Source organism: Harmonia axyridis, chromosome 3 (assembly GCF_914767665.1).
Source record: "Harmonia axyridis chromosome 3, icHarAxyr1.1, whole genome shotgun sequence".
Classification (NCBI taxonomy): Eukaryota; Metazoa; Arthropoda; class Insecta; order Coleoptera; family Coccinellidae; genus Harmonia; species Harmonia axyridis.
This window is the reverse complement of record NC_059503.1, coordinates 9957910-9980920: the sequence shown is the minus strand read 5'-3', so window position 1 is coordinate 9980920 and position 23011 is coordinate 9957910. Positions and strand designations below refer to the sequence as shown.

At 35.6% G+C, this 23011-nt stretch overlaps 1 protein-coding gene across 5 annotated transcripts in view; it reads right to left on the bottom strand.

Annotated features, from left to right (window-relative positions):
* The window catches only part of LOC123676536 (tensin-3-like), a 347695-nt gene that overhangs the window by 79888 nt on the left and 244796 nt on the right, over window positions 1-23011 (bottom strand). Inside the window, exon 1 of one of the 5 annotated variants that reach the window (XM_045612483.1) lies at window positions 16026-16528. The exons of the other annotated variants lie outside the window; for them this stretch is intronic. Within the exon in view, the coding sequence (XP_045468439.1) occupies window positions 16026-16196 (171 nt within the window). The 5' untranslated portion in view covers window positions 16197-16528. Of the gene's footprint in view, window positions 1-16025; window positions 16529-23011 lie in introns of those variants that run through there. 5 annotated transcript variants of the gene reach the window in all.

Sequence of the window (23011 nt, the reverse complement as noted above, 5' to 3'; positions counted from 1 at the left end):
AAAAAATATTTCAGCCACAGCAAGATCTGGTGTCTCATTTGGATGATGTTAGTTTAGAAACAGCTTGAAAAAACAACATGATATAATCTTTCTGGCAATTGAATGGTGTTCTCCGATATCTCTACAACTTTCTTGAGAAGTCCCCCTGTATCATCCCTCTACATAGCCAACATAATAATAGAGCTGATATCACTTGTATTTCTCAAGCATGTGGATCTTCGTTTCAATTTGTTTCAATTTTTCTATCCCAACTCTCTTATGCCGCTCTGAGACCTCTCAGAAATTTAAGGGATTGTGCTAGTTCTTGTTGGATCTGATACTGTCTTCCATGACCACATTAGGCACCACAAGGCCAATAAATAGAGTAAATGGTCCCCCGATACCAGATACTTTATTTCCCAGACCAGGTCCTAGCTTCTGGTGCAACCTTTTCAAATAAAAATCTCAATCCATGTTCTTTAACTCCCACAGTTTACGTATCTATCTGTCATGATTTGATCACTATAATAGGATCACTAGAATAGTTATGGGAGCATCATAGCACATCATACCAACTGTATAATTTGGCTGAGTGAAGGGTAAATCCAGATATTTCCAAAGTGAGGCCTAGATCAACAATTGTGTACGAACGTACGAGCAGGGACTTACCCCGCACATAGGGACCATAGGGTTGGATTCATTTTAATGCCTCAATCCAATCAGTCATCGATTTCGACCCCTGCAGGCCCAGTCTATCATCCATTAAACTCAAAATTAGCGAACAGGTACATCGAGTGGATAAAACGCGTCATATGATTACGAAATCATTAAATCCCAGTTGAAAATTGCGTGACGTGGCCTAAATTGATACGAATCCTGCCTGGGGCTATTACAAGCTGGTGGGTTTGTCAGCATAAGAGAGGGGTTGTTGCGGATAACCGTATTTCCCAATTATGCAGCGGAGGGCGGTTGCCGTTAGAAAATTAATATTGTACAATAATAATTAAATTGAGTATCGAGCTGGAGCCAGGGTTTGACGTTGACCAGATGGAGTACGTACGTCAACAAACAATATACGGTTTCTTCTCCTGGTCTGATCAATATGGATAATTGGTTTCCACTGATATATTCGCGTCAAATATTTGTCGGTGGATTTGATGGGTTCGGTTGTTTGTTGTTGCTTTTTACTAATTGATTAGGTGCGGCTGGTCTTGTTTTTTTTGTGAGAATAGTGTAATTTTAGATAGTGGTTGACCTTCAATCTAATGTGATTTCTTGAACAATGAAAATTTGAATATTGTATTTTTTTCCTACTTTTTTTACTGTTATCCTTTCAAATTTGATCGAATCATTAGGTTGATTTATGGATAAGCGATTTTAATATCCTCATTTAAAATAACTCCTTTTACTCCGACTCCGACTAATGGCATGACTTTAATAAAACAACTTCGTTGACAGTATCTGCTAATTTATTGCGTTTCCATAGAAACGACTCAAAAGCCCAATTTCATTGGTCTACCAAGCGACGTGTGGGCAAAGTGCCGTGAGAAATAATATTTCCCACAGTATGAGCAATACATAGTTTTGAAATTGAGTAAGCTATGAAGAATACGCTACTTTTCATAGCAGTTGTAGGAAACAGTGTTTTGTGCAACAAGTAAGGAAAGTCCAACTTTTCTCACGAGCGTGGAAAAACACGTGTAAGGAAAGGACTTTCTCCACATGCTGCACACTATACTCTTCCTACAGCACAAATTCAAATAATTCGAGTGATGTATCTAATTTAATTCGAAATGGCCTTCGTTGACAGTATCTGTTCATTTATTACGTTTCCATAGAAACGACTTCTCAAAAGCCCAATTTCATTGGTATACCAAGCGAGGTGTGGGCAAAGTACCCTCATGAATAATATTTCTCACTGTATGAGGAATACATAGTTTTGAAATTGAGTAAGCTATAAAGAAAACGCTACTTTCCATAGCAGTTGTAGAAATCCCTTTTATCGTGCCGACTGAATTAACGATTTCAAAAAGCGCCTTCAATTTCCTTTCCATCCCATCTTCACCCTATCACTTCACCCCTTTTCCTAATTGTCCGCGTCAAAGTAGAGAAAAAAAACCCTTCTGGTGGAAAAAGCACTTCGATTATCATCCTAAATAGATCAGTTATCTGATCATTTCATGCGTTTCCATAGAAACAACATCTAAAAAGCCCAATTTCATTGGTCTACCAAGCGAAGTGTGGGCAAAGTGCCGTGTGGAATAATATTTCTCACAGTATGAGAAATACATAGTTTTGAAATTGAGTGAGCTGCGAAGAATACGCTACTTTCCATAGCAGTTGAAGAAAACCATTTTATCCTGCCGACTGAATTAACGATTTCAAAAAGCGCCTTCAATTTCCTTTCCATCCCATCTTCACCCTTTCACTTCACCCCTTTCCGTAATTGTCCGCGTCAAAGTCTAGAGAAAAAAACCCCTTCGGGTGGAAAAAGCACTTCGATTATCATCCTAAATAGATCAGTTATCTGGTCCGCGTGACAGCCCAGATGTCGGGGACGACGTGAAAGCGATGTAAAACATCCCGGAGATGTAATTCGGTATTCAAAAACGACTCAGGTGGAATATCGCAAACAAGGGATTAAGCGGAGTGTAAAGCATTTGATTACGAAAATTGATGAAATCGAGCCTGTCGCCCGGGATCTAATAGATGGAAAGACGCGGAGGGGCACAGCTGCCGTTTTTCTCTGGCTGGCGCTGGCTCCTTCTCTCCTCTCTTGTCGGGAAGGCGAAGGAATGAAGCGAGGAACGTCGGGATTTTATCACGGCTAATGTCGGGCCGAGTTTGAAGCGTTTTGGCCGTGCAATTGAATTAGAATTCTCACTTTTACACTTTTTCGATCGTCTCGGCTGGATGGCGGGAATTCGGCTCGTTTTGGAGGAGAATAAGAGTAGATTCGCTCTGATTTGACGGTTGGGTTTCTTCTGCAGGCAATGTCGATCCACCGGCTCACCGGTTTCTGACATTATATACTTTCTTGTAAAAAACTGGTTATATATTTATGATTCAAAGTATTGTCCATCGATGGCCACTACTTTCTCCCATATTTTGGGCTGCGTACGAATCCCAAACTGGCCATCTTTTGAAGTGATCCACGTATCGATCCAATTTTTTACTTCTTCATGAGACCGGAAGTGCTGGTCAGCCAGTCTGTATGCTGTTGACCGAAACAAGTGATAGTCTGAGGAAGCAAGGTCTGGAGAATACGGCCGGTCAACGTTCCCAAGTATGTTTTGACCACTTTCGCAACATGGGGTCGAGCATTGTCATGCTGTAAAATCATTTCATCATATCTCTTGGTGTATTACGACCGTTTGTCTTTCAATGCCCGACTCAAACGCATTAATTGCGTTCGATAACGATTGCCTGAGATTGTTACAGTCGGGTTTAACAACTCATAATACACTAGGCCGAGTTGGTCCCACCAAATACTAAGCATGGAACCATGAATATTCGGTTTGGCCGACGACGTAGAAGCATGACTTGAATATCTCCATGATTTTCCACGCTTAGAATTATCGTAATGAACCCAGTTTTCGTCTCCAGTCACAATGCGAATCAGAAATCCCTTTCGTCTTTGCCTTGCAAGCAGCTGTTCACAAGCAAACAAACGCTGTTCAACTTTTCTCGGCTTCAACTCGTACAGCACCCAATTTCCTTGTTTCGGAATCATTCCCATGACTTTCAAGCGTTTTGAAATGGCTTGTTGCGTCACTCACAATCATCTTGCCAATTCTTGTTGCGTTGAACACGAGTCTTGATCAATTAATGCCTCCAATTCTGCATCTTCGAAAACCTTCTCTCTTCCACTGGTCTTTGCTGGTCTTCGACGTCCAAAATCACCGTTATTGAAACTTCAAAACCACTCTCAGTACGTTCTTTCACTAAAAGCGGCCTCACCATATGTATTTGAGAGCATTCGATGAGCCTCAGCCGCAGATTTCTTCATTTAAAGCAGAAAATCAAAACCTCCCGCAAATGACGATAATAAGGCTCGTAGGCTGACATGTTAAATCGAGAATAACTTCATGATGCAGAGACAAATCGACTATTATTTCGATGGCGTTATTTTTACAAATACCTGAACGTATTGTTAACATCTACGATCTAGTAGTTCCCAAATAGGCGGAAGCAACAGTAGATTGTTCTGCATTCGAAAGAAAGTGAAAATTCAAAATTTGATGAGAAGTTTACGCATTCAATAGGCTCATGCATCAAAACTGGATATAAGTTTGAGATACTCAACATAAGTTTGAGATTTCAACTGAAAATGATCATTATGCAAGTTTGTTAGAAACTGCAGCTGAAATATATCTACTAATGAAATTACATTTATGATAAAAACAAGTTCTTCACATTCCCAAAAAGAAGGGAATTTTGACTGACTTCTTAGCCATCGAAGAACAATAAATATGCCGCGTTGAATTAATGCTGCTTGTTAATCATAATAAACATAAATTCATCACAGAAAATGAGTTCTATTTTATTAACACTGCAGCATTCGTAAATATACAATATGAACTGGTCACGATAGAAAGTCAATATTTGAGTAAGGAATTCGAATAAATGCAAATTTAAATTTCGCAGCTGAAAATAAATAGAGATACGAAACTAATTTGCACAACAAGCATTTTTGTTTTTTCAGCACAAACGAAACTCATTACAATAATCAGCAATGTTTTTTTTTCGAGTTGAATGAATTATACAATATTTGATGAATAAAATAACTCCCTACAGAAAATGAGACTTGTCATCAAGAAATCATTATTCGATAGTTTCGGTGTCAGCTTATCTTCAGTTTAATGCGACAAGTATTATTTAAGTGTGATAATTGGCAATATAAATATAAGAGTATGAAATTTTTTATTTGTAACCACTTTCATATAAATGAAATAATAATTTGGTTGATGTTTATAATCGCAAGGTACTTTATGGGAAACTTAAGATGAGGGTCAAACGTGATCATTTAATGCGAATCATGGAATACAGGATGGTACTTATTCCGAAGTTCAATTCGAATTACATTCAATGCCATAAAATTATAAGATGTTCATTCGTAGAATCATTAATTTTTTTAAAGGTTAACTTTACGAACCTTCGGCTTTTAATGTTTTTACGGAAACCGTTTACTTCTCATGAACGTGACGGGTATATGCTTATCTTTGCAGGATGCAGGAAAAGGAAGAGGGTTCCAATGATGTTTTATGCAGAACTATCAGTTCTCTATGAACTACGAGTAATTTCAATATATTGCTCATTTATGTACTGTATAAATACTCGATAAATCTGTGATAAAATATATTTATTCTCAAATTAGCAGACAAGATTACTTCGAATATTTCTTCTTTACTGCTCGTTCCTCGAACAGAGGATAGTTTTCGAATAAAAAAACCTAAACATTTGCAGGGTAGGTTCAGATCTCCCATGCCGGAATAAAATCCAACTAAGGGTAAGAAAATATGGTAGTTCGAAAAGTTTTCCTCTTGATAATTTCAAAAATTCGGATCATGTGAGTAGGTCCACAGAAAATTCAAGCAGAATATCCAAAAATATGAAAAAATCTCGTGACGTTGAGCTCAAAAATAAAACGTGTAATGGCGAATCATAGAATTTGGCAGAGTACAAAGAAATAAAAGCAGAACCCTTAGACATATCGACCTATTAATTTCGTGTGACACCAAACATTCCTCGACCATATATTTCACAAATGTGCAGTTATAGATCTTGCCGTTCTTTCAACAGCGGCGCATTATAAATATAAAATTCCGCATTTTCTACAACTCACAATTTTCGACTTTTATTAATTGTTTCCTCTTTAACCCGCTGAATTTCGAGCGCACTTGATAAATAGCGATACCGCTTCGATTTGGAAACTGGACGATTTTTCTTTGTCGCTGAGATGAATAAACGTCATGGGAAATGGAATTGAAGATGAAAGAGCAGCCTAGTGCGTGTCGGCCTAAAAAATGCGAAATATTTCTTGGGAATGGTGTTGAAGCGAAAGATTTTAAAGCATGAAATAAATCATATCAATAATGAATTAGATTTCAACACAGAGTAATTAACATAGATGAAAGGAGCATAATGTTATTTTTAGTAGGTAAGCAAATTTTGTCCCCAACATTAACTAATAAATTTGACATGAAGCGCGGGAAAATGAAAACATATCAGTGATGCGATATTTCACTCAATTCGCGAGTTTCTCCACAAAGAATCCACTTCAGATGTCCCATAGTGAATCAACGTTTCATAACAACTCAAAATATATTGAGAAGAATACCTAAATATATCAAAAATCCAGAAAACAAACTTAAGCGCGCCAAACGACGTGAAACAACAGATGACAATAGGAGAGCAATAGTTGCCAAACCTTGGATTTCAGCAGGTAGATACAGAAAATAATAAATATTCTACATATTATGAATTCGACAATTAGGAAAAAAATATCGGATTCCAAATATTCAAATTTGCATATTTAATCGGGAATAACTCGAATAAATATATTTCACTCAATATAATATACATTCATAACGATACAGTAAAATTGTGGATTTGAAACTATATCACAATCCGACAACATAATCTAACCTTGTCGGGTACATGAAAAAATTGCGTATACTCCTTCTATCTATGTTATTATTCTATGGAATTGAATTAACCTGAAAAATAGTTCATTCTGCCTGAAATTTCAACTGAATTTATTCATTATTATGGCCTTGTTTCAGGGTAACAGCGAGATATCATTTTTTTAAAATTAATACAAAAATCTAAAACATGGATGTAAAATAACAGTCTGATATGCTGAATTTGATGAAAACGAATACATAAATAGGTATGAATTAGAACAACGTTCGAAAGTTTCGGCTTTCACGTCAGTGCCTTTCTCATATTTCGTTCAAAACAATGCACCTCCATCAATAATTTTGTTGGCCAAATGACAGGTAGAATATATGAAAAGTTTTTTAGGTTTGAATTGAGATATAAAATACCTTCCAAAGTCCTTTGTGGCTCATAACAAAAGCACCAGTTTCTTTTCACTACAATCAAGCAAAGCTAACACAGCACATGTTCAAAAATCAATGGCATAATGCGTCTTTGAGTTCATCGGACCTCGATATTAAAGATCTCCACCTAATGCGATTATGAATGCTCTTGAGTATGGTGAGCAGTCAACCAAAATTCATTCTTTTTCATTCGCATATTGTAGGGGGTAGCAATTATTCTATTGTTGGTCTGACAGTAGCTCTCGAAAAGGCAGATTCATTCTTCTATTTGCCGTTGAAACTATTGTTTGGCTACCCTCTCAAGAGGGGATATTTTGCTATACCTACCTTGAGGAAAAAAGAATTGAATCTACTGTCGCTATGTTTGGACAAGACTTTTCTACACCTATCAAGTTACCACTGGACGGTACCTGCTTTATTCAGATGAATAGACTGTTTTCCGATGATATTTGTGATATATTTTCAAATTCACAATTTTACTATATCATAATGAATGTATATTATATTGAACGAAATATATTCATTTGAGTGATTCCCGATTAAATATGCAAATTTGAGTGTTTGGAATTCGATGCTTTTCCTAATTGTCGAATTTATATAAAGCAGAATATTTATTATTTTCTGTATCTACCTGCTGCAATCCAAGGTTTGGAAACTTTTGCTCTCCTAGTGTCATAGGTTGTTTCACGTCGTTTGGTGCGACTGAAGAGTGTTTTCTCAATTTTTGATATATTTAGGTATTTATTTCAATACATTTTGAGTCAATTTGTAACGTTGGTTCACTATGGAACTTAAGAAGTGCGTTCTCTGTGGAGAAACTCGCGAATTGAGTGAAATATCGTATCACTGATATGTTTTCATTTCCGCGCGCTTCATTTCAAATTTGATGGTTCATATTGGGGACAAACTTACTAAAAAAAACATATGCTCTCTCTATCCATGTTTATCACTCTGAGATCCACTGGCGCCCAATTTGCACGAGGTGCAGTTATCATTCTGTACTGATGATCCCTAATAAGGGTGAAACCGGTATATCGCTACTTTCCCTTGAAGATGAACATTCTCCTTGGGTTACTTTCTATTTTGATTCCTACGTAATAACGTGGAAATCTTCTGTTTGACAATGGTTATGTGGATGGCATATTTGCCGAAACATTAACCAGATAAGTATTTATATACACTTGGAAATCGTACTTTTTCCTTTTTCCTTCATTCATTAGCAAGTGTCAGTCATTTGTATTTATCAGTTATCATTCTACCAGAATTCCAAATATCCATTTTTATACGTAGTTCTGAAGATGGGCTCAATCAATAGCTGCCTCCGTTGGCATCTTCAACTCTGTTGCGATGGAAACAACACCGTATGCACTCTCTCAAACACCCTCAAACGAATCCATTCCGAGCGTCATTGTCGACAATCGAGAATAATGGTGGCAATACCTGCCCATAGAGAATTGGGACCTGAATGGGAATCCCATTGACTGGGGCCACTCAGGGGTCCTTATACTCCGATATATTCTTAAGGTGGTATGAAGCGATATAATTCAGGTTGAAAGAAGTCGTCTGGCGTGCGTCCTTCTTATAGGAGCGGTTCTTTTGGTATCTGTATATTATCATTGCCATTATTTTCGTTTTTGCGTCTGGCAGCTGACTGCCTACAATGGTGAATAATGAACACAGTTCATAAAATCTTTTTGGATGAATATCGGGATTTATGTGTTATTGAGTTGTGGGTTATGGGAAGAAAAGTACAATGTGATTCACGAAGGGTGGAACCGTAACTTGATATACTGTAAGTGCGACAGGTAAGTTTGGGGATTCTTTGAAAGAATTCTGATTGATTGACACGGAAAGGACGGAGTTTTTTTTAATCAATTCTTTTTGATGCAGATGTCACTGGTGGAAATATCGTTGTTTATTTTTTTTGGGAATTCATTCGAGCTTTTTTCCACTTAATGAGACATTCAAAAAATCCCTCTCATTGTGAAGAAAACAAATTTTAAAGAGCATTTTTATTAGGATCTTTTGTGCTCTTGTTTATACCTACTTAGTCGTTCTCTAACATGTTTTTCCAACATTCGACTCGGATAGGTACTTGAAAAGAAGGAGAACATACTGAGTTTTCATGAGATAAGTAGGATTAGTAGGTATCTCCAATGTATTCAAGAGAATTTAGACCAATAATGAACATTTATTAAACGAGAAAAATCATTCACAACTGCCTATGAAAAAATTGAAACATTGAGAAGTGAATTCCTATATTATTGATTCTTCAATGCTTCCATTCAATTGGATTCAATTTCCAATAAAAATTACCAAACATACTTCAACTGTAATAAAGTTTATGTGAAATTGGCTTTTCGTTAAAAATAAAATTCAGAACGATATTCACTCCCAAATAGGAGTGGATAGTGTCGAGATAACTCCAATTTTCGAGTATAACATTCTTTTATGCCGCCATAAGATAAAACAGTCATAAAATTTCCAGCCTCTCTTGAAAGTTTTAATGGGTGCCTGATTATCTTGATGCCAAATATCGTATCCTCTTTTATGGTAGTTATTTTTATCTTTTCTACAGTTGAAATTCTTTCATTCGCATGAAAATACCGATGAACGGATTCTTTACCACAGTGCTTGCCATCTGACGATCTTGAACGGAATTGAACAACGTTTCAATGGAATTACGTACAGGAAATACTGTTAGGATTCGATTAAATTCACTGTTATATGACGAAGATAAAAAACTGCAAATTTTACACTGGTTCGTTTATAAATATCGCTATAGTAACTTTATTAACGTGCGATTAAATTTTCAGCTTGTCACCGATAAAAAAATCAAAAAATTTAACAGAATGATTTTGAATGGCCGTGAAGTGAAGCTGATCGAGATAGCAGACATTGTGAATATATCATCTGAACGTGTACATCATATCATTCACGAATATTTGTACATGAGAAAGCTGTGTACAAAATGAGTGCCGCGCGAGCTCACAATCGATCAAAGCAACAACCTGTTGATGATTCTGAGCAGTGTTTGAAGCTGTTCAAGTGCAATAAACCTGAATTTTTGCGTTGATATGTGACAATGGATGAAACATGGCTCCATGATTTCTCTCTGGAGTCCAATCGACAGTCAGCTGAGTGGACCGCACACGATGAACCGAATCCCAAGCGAGAAAAAACACAACAGTCAGCTAACAAGGTTATGGCATCAGTATTCTGGAATGCGCAAGGTATAATATTCATCGATTACCCCCAAAAGAGCCCGACCATCAACAGCGATTATTATATAGCGTTATTGGATCGTTTGAAGGATGAAAACGTTAAAAAACGGCCTCATTTGAAGAAAAAAAAAGTGCTATTTCATCAAGACAATGCGCCGTGTCACAAATCAATGAAAACAATGGCAAAATTGCATGAATTGGGCTTCGAATTGCTTCTTCGTCCACCGTATTCGCCAGATCTGGCCCTCAGCGACTTTTTCCTGTTTTCAGACCTCAAAAGAATGCTCGCTGGAAATAAATTCAGCGCCAATGAAGAAGTAATCGCCGAAAATGAGGCCTATTTTGAAGCGAAAGACATATCGTTATCCAAAAATGGAATCGAGAAGTTGGAAGATCACTATAATCGCTGTATCGCCCTCGAAGGCAACTATGTTGAATAATAAAATCGAATTTTGCCCGAAAAATGTGTTTTACTATGGCCGAGGACTTTTCAATGTTAGTTTTATGTGAAACACTTTCGCCTGAAAGACTATACGGATAACATAATACTTTGGCAGCATGTAGGTACAAATTCTGATACCAATCTCCATTTTTGAGAGTGAGATCAAGGTCATCTTACGTAACACGCGAATATGGGGCTCGAGCCTTGAATGATTCATAGCCCTCGAATTCCAGAGTGAAGAAGTGCATGAGATTGTGCTGTTGGGTCATTGACTCAACGGCTTGCTGCCGCCATACAAGCGATCTTCGGCATTTCTAGCGGCTTGAAAGGCTCAAGCTCACTGCGAAGCATATTACGTTTCACGTTGCATTCCACCAAGGGCATAAAAACTGCTTAAAAAGTCGAATACCCCTCTGGCCATTCCGTGTACATTAATTGTTTCAATCTTGGAAATGACCGTTATTATGGGGGTTATTATCGTAATTTACTTTCGGCCAGTATGACGAGATCGTGGCGTTGTTCTGATGAAAAATGTTCAGCAAATACTGGGCCGACGATTTCCAGTCTAAGTTGAATTGATGTTCAATTTTACGGTTAAATTGAAGTTGGTATTTAAGTCGCAGTTGAAAGCCAATGAAAAAACTCTGCCAATTAGTGCGCAACTAGTCTCACTCGCCATTCTCTCCTAAAACATCGGACATAATCGATTTTTGGTCTTGTAACACTATTACCTTCCGAGAAATTCTGATTTACTCATGAGCAACAGACACCTTAGATCCAAATCTGAATAGCCATAACAAAGGACACCGCACACTTTATTAAGGAAAGTGGCCACCTGTCAAAAATGATTACTAACCGCCATAGCGATCTACGATCAAGAAATTTTTATAAATCCTATCCCACACCTTACTGTGTATCATACCCAAAAAAAAATGTTTTCACACAGCTTTCTCTGCCTTCGGCGGAATCATCTATTAAAATTTTCAGCATAAGAATATTCTTCTACCTTTTCTTTTTCGCTAAAACACTTCACTTGGTCTCAAAACTCTCCTCATTCAACACCTCTTTTAATGAGAACAGTAAGAGGTGCTAGTGTAGCACTTAAACCCTCAGCACCTGACACCAAAGACATTAGACCGGAAATAATACGACAAACAATCAACAACTTCCGGGAAAGGCTTGTTAAATGTATCAACAACGGAAGACACCTACAACAGAATGGGCCTTTTACCCTGTACTTTATTAACAGAGAATATTGAATGAAACCAGATACTTCTTCATGAAAACACCAGAATTCCTGCAGGCAGAATTTCTTGAAAAATTGAATCCTCTCAAAAACAGTAAAAAAAATAATTAAAATATAAAGTAACCTCATTTCTAGTCAATTCACAACAAATAAACAGAAAATACTGAGCGAGCCATTGTGTGAATCAGAACTAATGAAATCAGTCGAAATGATAGAGCACATAGAAATACTTGGGAAATGCTGATTTATTAAATCAAATTGGAGAAACACTACATATTTAATTAACAGAAGTGAACATCTGAAAAAAAATTAGCTTCAGAGGGAACTGTCTAATTTCTGACAAAGTATTTGTACATTTTCAGTGTTTATTTGATACCTAGTTTGTTTTGCAGATTTGAGTTCCTTCGTCATATACAAACTGGGTCAATTAACTTGAAAAAAAAAACAAGAAAATAAAGATTAAAATTTATTGACCCCTTCGTATTCTTATACATCCCATAAAAACCAGAAGTGGCTCAAAGATGTTCAACACATATGAACTTGCCATGACATAGGGGTTGAGATAGGATCTTCCTTTACCTGTTGTGTTACAAACCAGATCAGCAGATGTTTCCGTCAAAGTTTCTTGTTAACTATCATCGAAATATATAAAGTAGCGTTTTCGGATGTTCTTTTCGACCTTCTGTTGATTTATGTGTTTAATATAGACCCAACAATTTCCAACCAAGATTGTATCAGATTTGATTGATGCTTGTGAACCCGAAAAAATGAATTATCAAATTTTAATTCGAGGTTAGGTACTTCCTGCGAATAATTCAAAAATGATATGTTATGGATCTATGATGAAATGTCTTTCGACGAAAGATTCTATAACATTCCAAAATATTTTTTATGACCAAGAAAACCCAGGCAAACTGAGGAAAATGAATACCTAATATTATTCAAATATTCCAACTTCCACAGCATGTTCTCATTTCAATTTCATTTATCTATGTTTGAGACGATAATTTCTCCAGAATTGAGTGTTGAAGATCAGGTCTGGGTAAGTAGATTATTGATTTTGTTTTATACCACTATGTTATTCGCATTTACGATATTTCAATGAACATGTTATAAACTGAATAAGTGAGACATAATCTTCATGGCAGTCTTTCATGCATAAAATGAAGATAATTCAGATAAGTAAAAGGAAATGAACTCAATTCAGTATGAGGATTAACATACAGAGTGATGAAGGTGTTTTTAATCAAGAAGGAAAAAATTACACTAAGTGGATTCTAGTGCAGACAGAAATTCATTCAACCGAGTTGTGTTGAAGAGAACAACGTACGTAATATATTCCATTTCCTTCAGAACTTGTTTTAATGTAGCTACCATTTCGATCGTTAAAAAAAATTATGATGAAACAGTTAGAACTCAGATTCGACGTGGTCTATAAAATTATACTACATCCTTTAAAAAGACTATTCATCTAGGATGTGGCGATTTTCCATACTTAATATCATGTTATAATTATTCCTAGCTGTCAGGACGTTAACACTTATATATCCACTTTTTAGGTAAACTGATTCTCCAAGGAAAAAAGTAATAGACTCTTGGTTACTCAATATACCAGGGGATATTACATTTATTGTTCCAGTAGCTACGTTTGAATCTAGGATGAAGTTGTTATTTAGAAAACATATACTACATTATATTATTGCATTCCTTTAGTATACAAAAAAACGTTTTAGTCATTTGTAAATATTTGAATAATTAATCACTCTGTGTATGATTTTGGATATTTTCTTTACATAAAAACCTTCATCGTATCATGTTCACTTGAGGAATTTGAGAAATTTTCCATAATCTTAAAGTTTCTACACGAAAAAACCTGTTTTTTTTCAACGTGACACTGTGTATGTATATATATTTTCTCGTGAAGACTCATCAACGTTGAAATGAACAATTGTACGTTTCAACAAAATTGAGTACAAAGAAAGGTAGCGCTATTCCAAGGTTTTGCCGGTGTGTAATTTTCAGCTTTATGCTAACACGTAAACAACTGAGATGCAACATAGTTTACTGATTGGATCAAATTTAATGCAAATACTGGGGACGAGAAGCTGTAGGGTTAGCCAAAGGTCAACCTGGAGGGTATAATAAATGCCGGCACATTTCGCTTTGGGTAACAGAAATATCTGAAATTCTTTTGCACTTATTATCAACCTAAGATGTTCCGAACCATTACTTATTTTAAATTTCATGGAAAAGGGGCATCATTCGAAAAAAGCAAGAAGCACAATACCTGAGGGGGTCAAAAGCAAAATTCAGTACGATGATGAGTGCGAATAAAAACGAAAAGATACCATTAGATCTATTGCATTAAAATTTTCCTCATTAAGAAATTTGAGGTTTCCTGTCTCTCCCACAACTAACATTTACCAAATGGACTAACTGGTGTGTTCCGGCAATTGTTAGAAATTCATCATCGAAAATAAGTGGACATGACTGCCCTGACATTGAACACTTAAGGATACAAATATTGGTACTATTATAATTTGATTTATGACCTATTGTTCTTATTAGGAAAATATTTATAATCGTGAAATGTGAGTAACTACCAGTTAACACAATCATTATATATGTGAATCTAGATATGATCTCTTGCTAAACACACTTCCGTATCTGAGTACCGTTCTCGGATTGTTGTATGAAGAGCAATAATATCGTATACGGCAAGACTTTAATAGTTATAACTGTGCGAACGACATAATCTAAGAGCTAATAGGCCTCTTGACATCTCCTCAGGTGATCTATTCTCTTCGTGTGAGAATCGAAGTACATAATATATACCTGACTATTATGATTCCCATGGTATAGCATAAAAAGAAAATGAGAATTCTGAGAAAACTACTCGTTAAATCATAGTTGAACGAATTGCACCGAGTATGTTTGAGAATACCATGATCTGATTAATAATAAAAGATGATTCCAGATGGTTCCAGGAATCAAATTACCATTGGATTGAAAATCAAATATCGTTTTTAATTTTTTTTTTTAATTCTGCTATCTGGTTATTTTTTGCCAAGGTGGTAGATTCTGTAAACCAGTTGTTAGGCTGAAGGCGTCGGTAAAGTTAATTAACGACGCTAAAATTTGGTAATCGTTAATACATTCTCATCATTCTTGATACTATGAACTCTAGTAGTCTAGTATGAACTATTGTTCGACGTGACGTCTTATTAAATAATCGAAAAAGAGAAGATGAATATTTTTAGTAGTAATACCACGAGTGATTGAAATTTTGTCGATTTATTTCAAAATGAAACTGAGTTTATTGACGTTTTCTTCAAGCAACCCACTTGAGTTATGGAATGGGAACTGACTTATGAGATAAATTTATTCACTATAGTGGAATTTTAATGAAGCTTCTATTCCATTTTAATTTTGTCGTTGAATTGTCACTTTCACACATCTGAAAACATTTTTCGAATCGAAATTTCAGATTGGCTATCACTCTGAAAAAGTGACAATTTTCACTTCAATTTTACATTCACTCCACAAGAATAAAATCAATCAATTTTCACCACGTTCACAGAGAATTTTAGTAACCCACCTCTATTAACACCCAGGATATCCGCTTACAGAAAGATTAACGAGAATCTCAACGGATCATAAAGATCACCCACACAATTCGTGAAATACCTAGCGGTCGTTAAAAAATCGAAGACATGATTTCTAATGGCCGGTTGCTATTCAGGATGACGTAGAACCAAATGGCGATTATTGAAATGAATCCCAACATTTTAATATGTGACGAAACGTATAATAAATCAAGCCTGGACATGAACCTTGAGGCATTCCATTTCGTGAGTACGTCTTGCCATCTACGTACCATCTATTGACAGCTTAAATGATACCAAATGTGACATAAATCGTTGATGTTTATGTCGGCGAAGATTTCTTGATTCCTTTTGTGGAGATTTATATCATTTATATGTGTGCTCAATTCTAGCGTGGATGTTATGCAGGTTAAGCTTTCACGTTCACGCGATTTGTATAAAGGTCAAAGAAAACGACTGTATTACCTGTAGCTTCTGCGTATGGCCACAGCGACGGCAGCAATAAGACAGGTAGTCCGGTATTGAAGGCATTATATTCCTCAAATTCTCGCAGCTCTTGCTGTACTCGTCCACTAACTTCTGGTAATGCACACGTATGTTGGTACTTCCTGCCGGAGACTTTCCCAATCTTCCCATCGTGAGTTTCAGGCGAACAACATATCGGTAACACAACAGCACATGCCAGAAAGATCAACATACACCCACAAGGCACCACTAGAACGCAACACCTACCGCGGGTACCACCAAATCAGGGAGATAATGGTACTGTACTGTCGCCGAAATCCTTAGCAACCCTTGGTAAGCAGATGTTTCTGTTATAGGGTTTCGGAGGTATCGGATCCAACGGGTACGTTCGGGTACTCGCGCGGTACTGTCAGAACGTTCTTTCTCGCTCGGATCAGGTTCTCTGCGCCTCGACTACACGGGCGACTGGCACCGTTGGAATGTTGTCACTGACTGCCGTCGTCGACTGTAACCGAGCTCTCTACAAATAAAGCGTTCAGGATTTGCGGTCTGTACGTCTTCGGTGATCCGGAGATGTGTGGGACCAATATATTCAATTTGAGAACAAAAGTGAATAGGCGGGGTGTGAAACGATGGATTGGGGTAAATGGGTAGATTGAAGAGGCGCTTCTTGAAGTTAGAAACACTATAGATTTATAAGTAGTGTTTCTATTGTTATGAGAAATAAATCGTATGATGAAAGCCTAAAAATCGAGATACAATATAAAAAAAGTGGAATGTCAGGATATTTTCAGCGTCATATCATTAATGCGTCAATTGCGCCCTTAAAGACTGTATAACTGTATATAACCATGCTGTGGTATCCAGTCTACAAGGAACCTTTTTTCATTCTTGGATATTCTCCTTAGATTTTTTATGATTCTCATTAGGGATTCAAGACTTGACTTGATATTCAAGCTACTTGACATGTGTTTAACTTGAAATCAACCCAAGTTCAAGTCAAGTAGTAGTTTTCCAATGTTAAGTCAAGTACTTAATAAATAAATACTTGACTTGACATTGAAGAACTACTACTTGAATTGAACTTGACTAGATATTCAAGCTACTTGACTTGAAATCAACTCAAGTTCATGTCAAGTAGTAGTTTTTCAATGTCAAGTCCAGTATTTATTTATTAAGTACTTGACTTAACATTGGAAAACTACTTCTTGACTTGAACTTGAGATAATTTCAAGTCAAGCTTATGTCAAGTAGCTGGAATATCAAGTCAAGTAGCCTGATTCTCAAGTCAAGCTGTAAATCCTTAATTCTGATGACGCTATCCGCATGCAGTTTTTTAAGGTTTTTTTCAAGTTCGAAAAACTATGGACTTATAGAATATAAAGTGGTTTATCAAACAAATATGAGTTCTATTCCCCAAATATTGATTATTCTAGGCTTGCTAAGTCCAGCCTCGAAATACTAAATGATTAGTATTTTGTAGCAATCCTTAGATTAATGTAATGTAGTACTTCGATTAAATTTTTGATGAGAAATTAAACCATTTTTCCTTTGATAAGAGCCTAAAAATCGAGATATAATATAAAAAACATGAGGAACGTCTGGAGATTTTGAGTGCTCTTTGATTTATGCGCTAATTGCTCCCTTAGAAACCACGCTATCGTCACAAAATTCTGCAAGAGTCTTAAAATTGATATCCTTCATATGTATATTCCGGTCGTAAATGATATTACTGATATATTAAGCTATTTTCATATTTTCTTGGATGGTTCTCATAAGTATATCGAAACCAAATTTTGCAAGTACCTCAAAATATTTATTCGATACTTGCAAAATCTCAAACAAATAAGATTTGTATCACGGCAACATTGGCAATTTATTTCCCAATGTTTTTCTAGAATTTTTAATGGTTCTGATGGAATGATCATCCTGAAATTCTGCATGGTGCTTGACATTGTTATTTCATATCAAAATCGAAAATCTCTCAAAATTTCTTAGGTCAATGGCCTCAGTGATACGATTTTTTCAAATGTTCAACCCATTTTCGTTACTTCCAATGGAAAATAAATTATTTTTATGAGATGTATTTTTTTAACTGTATAAATATTCAAATTCATCATGCTTCTAATTTCAACTTCGACATCATTTAATTGAATTGCAATGAAAAACTCTTTGATTTTTCTTCAAAGGAATGGAAGTAGGATATCTCATAAACTAATCCTCAATTTACTGAATAATTATCAATCGAAAAAGATGTGGAACATTTCGCACATTCTCATTAGAGGCAATAATTCATTAGAGATTTTCATGGAAAACACTCTTTTCATTACTCAACGTTCCCACGAAAAACCAACTGCAGCAGAGCTGATTATAAAGATAAAAAAACAGATCCCAGGTTCAGAAAAAAAAATTAACTTGATCTAATGGACCGGGAGCACTCTTGATTCCATTCCAATGGAGAGGAAAAAAAATGGAAAAGTGGATTTTTATCATACAAACAAACAAACGGGAAGAGAATTTAATTTGGGGTCACTACGTAACGTATACAAGTGTGTGTTTTGTCAGTAATGCACGTATTAGTCTGAAAATAATAAATGGAATGTAAAAGCTTTTACGAGATTAGAGGGAAATCCAGTATATTAAGCCTCGAGTCCACGTCCGTGCGTGGAATGAAGATGGACAAACATTTGAAGACTCTCCAGCAGATGAAAAATTCGAGATCTTCATCAGATATATTGCTGTATCAGGAGATGGACGTACATATTCGAAATAACGAATGATGCGGTAGGATATGGGAAGAGAATATTTGCTTTCGATAGATAGGGAGGTATTTGATGGAATCCAGCAAATAATTGTTTTGTAACACTGCAGTTCGGGTAGGTATCTACATTTATCCTAACACGAGGCAGAAAGAATCATTATCATTCTCGAGAATCGGGCTGCGTAAGCTTCGAGGAATAATAGACATTATTCCTTGTGAATCTTGTAATATGTGTTTAAAATTTTAGATTTTTAAATCTCATCCATATAAATGATTATTACTGACACTTGAGTTGATTCATTTTGTTTCCATGAGGAAAATCGTGATTGAACAAGAGGGAATAATTATTGCTGTTAATCCCTCTATTAAGGAATATCACATTGCATATTGTAAGTGTAGCGAGGACAAGGGTAACACTTACATTACACAAGGCAAGAACTATTTAGAGGGGCACTACAGGGATATCGAAAACTGTTGGAGATACAGGGTAGCTTAAATTATAAAAAAATTGAGTTATTTTGAGATTAGTGTGTTGGTGTTAACAGATCCAAAATATCTCCAATGGTTCCAGAGATATTTTGAAACAACTGAAAATCGAGATTTTCTTTTTTTCTGTATAACTCATTTGTTTCTGTAGATAACTTCACGAAATTCGATTTGTAGTCATTATCCAATATAGAGATTCTAATGGTGTCTTCAGATTTTTTCTGTTTTTCATTGTTTCAGAGACGCGATAGTCTATTTTTTTTCTTATGGATGCCATATTGTTTTTCCTTATGAGGTGATAGAGAAAAAAAAATAGAATTCAACAATGTATCACACTCTACAAAATATCGAGTCTAGGTACGCAAATTTGAAGAGTTGGTATGTGAAGTCATCACTTGACTATCGCATCTCTGAAACAATGGAAACCAGAAAAAATCGAAAGATACCATTAGTATATTTATATTGGATAATGGCTATAAACCAAATTTCGTGAAGTTATCTCCAAAATCAAATGAGTTATACATAAAAAAAGAGTATCTCGATTTTCAGTTTTTTCGAAATATCTCGGGAACAAATGGAGATATTTCGGATCTGTTCACATCAACACAGTCATCACTAAATAACGCAACATATTTGTAATTCAAGCCACCCTTTCTAACGGTTTCCGATATCCCTGTAGTGGCCCTCTAAATAGTTCTAACCCTGTATAATAGTTATAGAATAGATAGATGAAATGTTTAAAATGATTTAGTTTCAATACAAAAAAAGTCATATATCACTCACTTTATATGAACAACTTTGAAAATTCATGTATTAACTCGGTTGTCAATAATCAAGAAAATTGAAATGTTATCCAACGCATCGATTAATTCATAATATTCACTTTTCAATCAATCAAACTTCCTCTTCTATTATTTTCAGTCTGTATAAAATCATCTGCCTTTGATTCACCAAGATACCAATCTTCTCCAATGATTAATGAAAATAATAGGAATCAGGTAGCAACTCACGCTTGTACAGGTAGTCGAATATTACCCTATTATTAACTTCTGAACCCTTGCAGTAGCCGTAGCAATAAAGCCTATTAAATATCAACTAATCGAGAACAACCGATTTACGAAACTCGAGATCATCATCTTTTATAGCGTTTTCCTGGAACAATTTATGCATTAGAATTGTGGTTGTATCTCTAGATTAATTAATGTAGGTATAAAACAGGCAGTAAGCTAGAGCTCAGGTGTATCCACACAGTCTCATTCTCCAAATGTGGAATTCATTTTCATAATCGATTTACCAACTTTCGTGACCCAGACAACCAACTTGTTGAATCAATATTAGTTCGGTTGTGGTCCATTTGCAAGTTGTTAATCCTCTTTTGCTAAGTAGGCAGATTTGCCTACCTTTGTTAGGGACGGTACCTACGTTATTTGTGGATATGATACCGGGATAATTGTTTTTGATTTCATGTTATACCTGATTATTTCTGTTGAAGTTCTGCATTTAGGATTATGATGCTTCAAACTTCGCTTATACGTGGTTAGTTCAACAGTAGATTAAATTATTTGAAGATTAAATTCTGTTGGGAATAATGTTTATATCGAGTTTAATATTTGTAGTGCAATCACGGATTTCTCCTACTGAATGCAGATCACGTTTATTCTAATAATCATAATCTAATGAAGCTTCGAAGGCTTCATCAAATTGAGAATTTATTGAAGGGTGTGTTTCAGTGAATACAAACATTATTGTCTGAAGATTGCAGCAAACTAACGATAGCACTTTTGTGTACAATAACTAGTGCAAGGCAATGGAAAAGATCTTACAAAGACATATATCCGGTCATGCATCATTTCAATGTGAAAGTCCATATACAGGGTGTTTCCTAAACATGCGGCAAAAATTCAGGGGGTTGTTCCTTGGACTATTTTAAGCATGTTTTGTCCTTGGATGATTTTTGAAAAACCTCTTTGTTTCGAAGATACAGGGCGAACAACATTTTTCATATTTTTAAAATTAATAATAGTTTAAATAAAAATGCGTACCGCACTGTGTTTACTAAGTAGGTACAATTTATTTTTAAATTTGTTTAACAACATTCCAATTACTAAAAACGGCCAGTTTTTTGACTAAAAATTGATAAGTGCAGATGGTAAAGGAATACAGATTAAACACGGTTTTCATTTGAATTCGTTTGCTGGGTGTAACTTAATAAGAAATGATCCTGGTGTTTTTGAAAGGGTTCGGCAGTCAATGAGGGGAAGATTGGATGCTTGTATGCTGGCTAGAGGTGGTCATTTTCAACAGTTTTTGTAGGTTGAGTTGAATTTTCATGTAATTTTTCATAATAAAATGTTATTATCTGAAATTTTGTTTCCCCTATATCTTCGAAACAAATAGGTTTTTCAAAAATCATCAAAGGACAAAATATTCTTAGAATAGTCCAAGGAACAACCCCCTGAATTTTTGCCGCATGTTTAGGAAACACCCTGTATAATATTTCATATTTTATCAACGATCAATATACAGGGTTAGAACTATTTAGATGGCAACTACAGGGATATCGAATATCGTTAGAAAGACAGGGTGGCTAAAATTACAAAAAAGTTGCGTTATTTAGGGATGAGTGTGTTGGTGTGAACAGATCCGAAATATCTCCATTGGTTTTCGAGATAACTTGAAAAAATTGAAAATCGAGATTTTCTTTTTTTTCTGTATAACTCATTTGTGTTTGGAGATAACTTTACGAAATTCCGTTTATAGCCATTATCCAATATGGAGATACTAATGGTATCTTCAGATTTTTTCTGTTTTCCATTGTTTCAGAGACGCGATAGTCAAGTGATGATTTCACATAACAACTCTTAAAATTTGCGTACTTAGACTCGATATTTATGTAGAGTGTGATACATTGTTGAATTTGTATTTTTTTCTTCATCACCTCACAAGGAAAACTAATATGGCGTCCATAAGAAAAAAAAATGACTATCGCTTCTCTGAAATAATGAAAAACAGAAAAATCTGACGACAACATTAGAATCTCTATATTGGATAATGACTACAAACCGAGTTTCGTGGAGTTATTTCCAGAAACAAATGAGTAATACAAAAAAAATATCTCGATTTTCAGTTTTCTCGAGATATCTCGGAACCATTGGAGATATTTTGGATCTGTTAACACCAACACATCAATCCTTAAATAAAGCAACTTTTTTGTGATTTAAGCCACCCTGTATCTCTAACGGTTCTAAATAGTTCTAACCCCTAACGGTAATTTTATAATTGTTGTTTAAGCACTTGTTTAAGATATAGGTAGTTCATAAATTGTATGTATATCTATTTCGTTACAATATTACCTATCTTTTCTTCGAATTAAAATGCCTCAATGTTTCTTTCGATCACGCTTAATGAGTGAATATTAATAACGAAGTGAAAAACTTCTTTTCGACGAAATAACTCAAATTGCAAGATTATATAAAATTCACAATTGCAGATTTTTCAACATCAATAGCGAAAATTAAGAACACCGTTATTCCCACAAGAAAACCAATAATTTTGTTTATTACCCTTGGAAAAAATGAATCACAGTTTAGCATGAAAAATTACGCTCATTAATCAAACCTCCCCCACCCCCGCATCCTCTCGAAACCTCCGGAGGGCCATACCTTTGAATGTCATAAGGCCCGGTGGAGCTCCAAGGAGTCTGAACCGCGTATATTTTTCACGCATAACTTCTCCCCTC